The sequence below is a fragment of the Malus domestica genome, chromosome 15, assembly GCF_042453785.1.
Source record: "Malus domestica chromosome 15, GDT2T_hap1".
NCBI classification, from domain to species: domain Eukaryota; kingdom Viridiplantae; phylum Streptophyta; class Magnoliopsida; order Rosales; family Rosaceae; genus Malus; species Malus domestica.
The window spans coordinates 21,881,026-21,887,811 of record NC_091675.1 but is presented as its reverse complement, the minus strand read 5'-3'; the positions used below and the strand labels follow the sequence as shown (position 1 = coordinate 21,887,811).

At 39.1% G+C, this 6,786-nt stretch overlaps 1 protein-coding gene across 1 annotated transcript; it reads right to left on the bottom strand.

Annotated features, from left to right (window-relative positions):
* Positions 1-658: 658 nt before the first annotated feature.
* Positions 659-6,611, bottom strand: LOC103401430 (uncharacterized). Its single transcript, XM_029094554.2, has 8 exons — positions 6,115-6,611; positions 5,560-5,655; positions 4,997-5,107; positions 3,892-4,201; positions 3,290-3,380; positions 2,118-2,445; positions 1,563-1,711; positions 659-1,345 (listed from the first exon to the last, which is right to left on the bottom strand). The coding sequence occupies exons 1-8, from the start codon at positions 6,403-6,405 to the stop codon at positions 838-840; spliced, it is 1,884 nt and encodes a 627-aa protein (XP_028950387.2). The 5' UTR covers positions 6,406-6,611; the 3' UTR covers positions 659-837.
* Positions 6,612-6,786: the final 175 nt, after the last annotated feature.

The window sequence follows — 6,786 nt, the reverse complement described above, 5'->3', positions numbered from 1 at the left end:
TGTAACATAAGACATACAATGTGAGCCTTATGACATTATTCTAAGACTCAAGGCAACCGGTTACATATATTTTGTAATCTTTTTAATACAACGAAATATTTATACGAAAGGGTGGGGGAATGAATTGGTTGTCAACTCATCATTCATGAGATTAGAACCTAAGAATTCTCACTTAGAAGTGAAAATGAATAGGACTAGACAGTAGTATTAAGTGACACATGTATTTATACTTATAAGTAGGTTAATTCATTAAGTTTTTTTTCTTTTGAAAAGTTTATTTATCATGACCCCATTATTACAAAATTCTGGCTCTGCCACTGTCTCTCACATATATATTAATGACTCTAGATACACATTAAATTTTGAATTTAAATTTTGTTATTCTTTTAGATTAGCCAAACCAAAAAAAATCAAAAATTTAAACAAATAATTTGTTGTTGCAGCACCTCACTCTTTGTGCTGCCGGCCCCCTCTCTCCTTTATATTGTTCAATAAATTAGGCCTATAATAGTTTTCATAATTTTAAATTCCATCATTTTAAAATTTCTTAAAATTTTTAAATTTCCTCGTCTAAACATAATGTTATTTATCTTTTTCTTATTGGGGGATGAATTATATCGATTTGAAGGAAAATGAGAGAGTGAGTACTGTTTAACTCTGTTGGGAAACATGCTTCAACTAATTAAAAGACTAGTGACTAAAATGACATATTTCAATACAGCGAATGCAAAAAAATAAGTTCACATGTCAAAAATCTCTACCGCATGGGATTTTAATAGATGCCGGATTCCTACTTCTCTATCAACTGAGCCGGGGTAAAAAATTCCATAGCTATAGCTAAGCCGGATGACCACCTTCAGCGGCTAGTTTCATTCTTTGGTGGTGTTCTGTAACTTTGTAATCTACAATTTCCTCCAACAATTGCGAATCCAGTACACAGTCTTCGCGTCCATACACAGCTGCTTGGACGCTGGCCATGAGTTTTGCTATCTCACGGCCAGAGAACCCTTCTGTCTTACGTGCAGCCTCTCGAATCAGATCATCAGACACATCCTTTATCACAATCTTTTGTGGTTTCTTCTTCAGGAAAATGCCTGACTTGGAGCTTTCGCCTTCATCACCAAGATATTTGTTCAAATAGAGCTTCAAAAGTTTGAATCGTTCCTCCTCCCCAGGAATTGGGAACTCAATCACTTCATCCATCCGGTCAGTGATAGCGCCGTCAAGATCTCCTGGCCTGTTTGTGGCAAGTACTAGAACTATGTCTCTTGACTGGTCTCCAGTTCGGAAGAGCAATGCATTTAAAGCACTACGTTGAGCTTCACTCATGTGTGTACTGTTTCGCCTGCCAAGGGATCAAACAATTCACAAGAGGCTGAGCTTATATATATATGAGTGGAGACGATGAACATCTCGGTTGCAGACTCCAAAAATATAAACTAATGGACGTTAACTCCCAAATTTTGTCAAAGAAAAGTTTTAGATGAACAGATGCTCTGATAACAATAATAAGTACAACACAAATATAACCATAAACCACTGAAGGAAAAAACTGAACTTACTCGCATAGGAAAGCATCTGCCTCGTCAATAAAAAGCAGTAGACCTTTGTTTGATTTTTTAGCCCAATCAAATATCTGATGAATCTTAGTAACAGCCTGTGCACCCAAGGGTGCAACATCTCCTCCAGTCATCATAGCATAATCCAAACCCTGTATTCAAAGGGATCAAAAACTCATATTGAGAATTTACAGTTTTTTTTCCCAGAATAACTCACACACACACAAACACATATATGGGTACAAACATACGGTAATTTGTAATCGGACCTTGGATCCTAGTATCAAGGTAATTCAACTTCTAAAACAAAAACAAAAATTGATGAGAATAAACATCCCATTTTAACAGATAACAAACTGAATCTCCAAATTGTTCAAACAAGTTCCATTCATTTGACCTATAAAGATCTCCCCATCAAAAAACCAAAGGTCACGACAACTAGTCACTAAGACACAGGTGCAGTACCAGCTAGGTGGTAGACCATATAAAAGGTTGAGTAAGACAGATAAATGAGCATCAATGGTAATAAATTATTACGGCTATGAATCAGTGTGATACCGATTTTCGAGCTATTTCTCTTGCAACCATGGTTTTACCAGTGCCAGGGGGGCCATAAAACATCATGTTGCGAAAGGGGGCTTGGTGAGCCTTAGTGTTTGCTGTAGCTCGAGCAAGGTGCTCTATTCTGCTCCGCAACGAAGGATGGAGAATGATATTTGCAAGACCATTCTTGCCTTGCGAAGATCCAGTACTGTAATTTAAAACTTTATTCTTTGCTAGAGAAATCATCTCTGAACCTGGAAATCTTGCAATGGATGATTCTCGAATCAGAGATGGCTGCCCTAGCAGCCGGTTGACATATCCCCATATAACTCTAGAACCTTCTCTGTAAAAAGAAAGTTAAAAGGCAATTAGTTGGCACATCACTACTAAACAATACAATCATCACTAAAATTGGAAGAAGAACTCAATACCATAATTCCATTAAAAGCCCATCAGATCAATAAAGCAAAAGGCATTATGACAAACTTGACATCATAATTAAGAGAGATTAAAACTTATTATCTATCAACCTATGTAATGAATACTCTGCTTATAGTCAAATCGTTCAAAAGGGTCTAAAGGAAAAACGATATTGTCGATTTCCCCATGCAAAGCTTCAGCCGCAGACTACAGAAGTAGAAATACAGTAACAAGTCCGGAAGGTACCACCCGTTTAGTTAGAAGCGTACCACAAGAGGTGTGGGATCAAATCTAGTCTTTAACAAGGTTAAATGAGTTTCATGGCATGAAAAAGGGCTCCTTCTCTGTGTAGACTAGGTCTTCAGTACACCAAGTAAAAGGGTAGCACTTTCCAGGCTATCCACTTTTTTCCCTTCTCAGTTTAAGTGGGGAGGTTATAAAAGTAGCGAATTGACTTATACACTCTGTTCCTACAATATTAAACTCATTTTCATCCTAAAAAAAGGTCGTACCCAGTGCACAAGGCTCCCGCTTTACGCAGGGTCTGGGAGAGGTGAATGTCGGCTAGCCTTACCCCCATTTATGGAGAGGCTGCTCCCAAGTCTCGAACCCGAGACCTACCGCTCATGGGCGAAAGCACTTGCCATCGCAATAAATTAATATATAGGGCAATAAATTAATATCGCATGCATAGGGAATTGCAACCTGAATACTTGTTTAAAAAACTTGAAATAGGTGAAATGAAACGAAAGGAAGAGCATACAAACCTAGTTGTATAAACGCCTGCAGCCACTGCTGTAGCACCTCCAACGGTCATAACCAACTTATTCCTATCGGTCAGCAAAGTTCTAATGCCCCCTGCAGTTCGCAGATGAGAAACAATTATATCATCATCGGCATTTCACAAAAATCAGAATAAAGAGATTCAAACAAATATTCTGTTCCATTGACCTAAAGCTAAAATTGGCACTATTGCCATGCACCAGAGAAATTAAAAGACAACATTTTACTCACCCCTTAACCATCCACATTTTAAAATACCCTTAATCCGGTAACCCTAACCCTACATGACCAGGGGTAGTAACCCAGCAAAGGTGGTCATTAACTGGATGTCGACTCTACTTGGTTTACTTATTTTTTTAATTTAAAACTTCTCCTTACAGCACTTTTATTAGAGGATAATAATTGGGATATTGGGAATCACTTTGGCAAGTGACAATTGCACCATTCTGGGACAGTACGCAAAAAACAAAATTAATAACAGGAATCTGATTGGACAGAAAAGAAACCAGGAGAATCTGTCTTATGCAAAAGTTGCTTATTCATGTATGTACTATGGTTATCAATAATTCTACTCAGTTTTGCATACCTTCAATGTGACCAAAAGTTGTATTGATTGCAGCAAGCCATTTTTCTTTTTCACCATTCATCTGATCTATAAGCATATTCCTGTTAAGTTCCGCATTCAGTTTTTCTTCATGGGCCCGACCTTTAGCCTTTGCAATGGCCTCCGCTTTTATGTTTTTTAGTTCTAATTCATGTTTCTCTCTTTCAGTTTGGCGCTGCTGCTCTTGGTTCTGTGCCTCAGTAGCCAGTCTTGCTTTCTCTTTTCGGATATTTGACTCCTCTTGCATCCTAAGCATTTCAGCATTATTCTGCCTCTGCTTTTCATGATCCATCTGCACTCAAGAAGACAATAAAATGTTAGACTTGACCAATGTTTTAAAAGGAAAAGGCGAAGGCGAGGCGTTTCATGGATAGGACCCACCTAGGCGAAAGCCTTAAGGCATGAGGCGACGACTTACGGGACCAAAATAATTGGGGTATGCTGTGGGTTATTAAAAAAAAAAGACTTGGCCAAAACAACATCGTTTTTGCGCCAAGTCATTTAAAAAAATTAAAGACTTTGGCCAAAATGACGTCATTCTAGGACAAGTCTTTAAAAAAAATTCTTCTTTGTGATTGTCTTCTTCGCGAAGACGCCGCCGCCACTGTGACGATTATAAGCCAGAGGGCAGAGCCTCAGAGGCCCAGCCTTCAACTTCGAGGGGTCCCCAGAAAATTTCAAGCAAGGATTTCGGATCGCTGATGGATCCTGGGAACGCCCATTCAAACACCTCAGGCGTGCCTTAGCCGCCTAGGCATGCCTTGAACATGTCGAGGCGAGTTTAAGCCTATTCCCGCTGGGCAGAGGTGTTATCACCGCCCGGCATCCAAAGCCGCCTGGGCGCACCTCAAGGCGCATTTTTTAAAACACTAGACTTGACCAAGGTTTCACCAATCCAGTATTTAGAGTGCAAGTAAAACTTGAGGAACATACAAGCTCTTTTTCCTATATAGCATAGAGGTTGTTTGGTACCCTTCACGGATCCAAATTTTTGTTTTTAAAAACAAGAAATTGGATCCAAGAAGAATATCGAACATGCGCATAATTTTTAGAAAAAAGAAGACATAATTTATTCGACTGCTTGCACCTTCATTCTATTCCTAGCGTGTTCATCTTCCATACGAAGCATTTGAGCCTTTGCCTGTGCTTCTTGTTGCAGTATATTTAATTGTTCCTCAGCCATGTTCTTACTCCTTTCCTGTCATCAAAAGATTTCAAAGTATAAGTTTAAATGCACTGAGGCAGATAAAAGAGAAGAAAACAAATTTGCAATTTGCTAAACCTAAATGGCACAAACCTAGAACATTATCTGTTTCACTAATGACATAAAAGACCTAACCCATGTCACAAAAAAGAAAAAGGACCATGAACCAAAATCAAACGAAGTTATTGCACATTCAAAGAAAATTCCTCATATACGCAAAGCCTTTTCAGTGAAAATCTATACAGTGAGAATACCACCTGAACCTTATTAGAAGAAAATATTGTGACAAGGCAGTTATAAAAAAATATGTATGCGGTACATGGAAAAGATAAATTGTAGCCAAACGATTGAGATGAGCTGTTTGAAATGTTTGACGAATAGACTACCGAAAACCACATTTTACAACCAACTGCAGTTTTAACATGGATTGTACGTCTGTAACTTACAAGATCATTTTGAGCTTGTATTGCTTCAAAATGAGCCTTCTCTGCATCCAACTCGGTGAGACGACTTTTTTCTTGGCTCCTCATCAGACTAAAAACCTGGAAAACAAGACCAGTTGACCAAATTAACACCTTTGATTCAGTTGGATTGAAACCTCAGCATAATAAAAGACAAAACACATTTCAATTAATATGCTTCAAGCAGCTTCGGTTCCCACAATAACAAAGGTCGGTACTTAAGCTTAAACAGGGGCAGGGAATAAAATCACGGGCATGGTAATCATTGAAGCACATAGAAATAAACTCAATGTCCTATTAAATTTCTATTCAAACGAATAATAAAAACATTCAAAACGAAAGTATCGGAACAAAAGGAAAGGCAAAATCGAGACTACAGCATTCGGATTTAGTCCCTCATTTCCAACCTTAAGATCCAATAGATCCTTAAAACTAAAAAGAAAAGAAAATTGATTTTTTCTACAATTTTCCAACCTTTCTCTACGGAAAAAAAAAAACACCAACAAAAAAAAATATCAAATTCAGGAGCAGAAAAGCGACCTGCTTGGATAACTTAGAGGAATTGATTTCGCGGAGAGCTTTGGCACCTCGTTCGAGAGCCTCGGGATCGAACCCCGACCCTCTGGGCTCTTCAGCTTGCGGTTCCGATTTCGCATTGGGGATCTGGTCCGCCGGAGCGGCGGAAGGCGGAGGAGGAGGAGAAGGAGAAGAATACGAGAACGGATTGAATCGGAAGGGAGAATCGGCGTAGGTGCGGTTGGAGAGCGCGGGCATGGAGGCCGCCGCGACCGCCATTGCTATGCACGAAGACAGCTTCGAGGCAGCAACCATGGTTAAAGTTTGGAGATTTGGTCGGATTTTCTTTCAAGGTCGAGAAATCATGGGCGTGTAAAAACTGAAAATTCTCAGATTTTCTGTGGGAGCTTAAACCCTGAAAATTCTAGGGTTTAACTTTAAACGGGAACATTGAGAGGGAGGCTCGCTCCTCGCTTCCTGGAGGTTTGGCGTGGAAAGTAAACCGATTAACCAACTGGAACGTATATGTGGGTCCCATGGTTTGCTCCATTATACATTGTGGGCTGGATTTGGTCCAAAATGATTTCCAGAGAGGGCCCAATTTGGGGAAATATGATGTGGAAAACAAAGTTGAGACTTCTAGGCCCAATTGTTCTCAATTAAGGCATATGAGGGTAAATTTAAATAATAATAAAA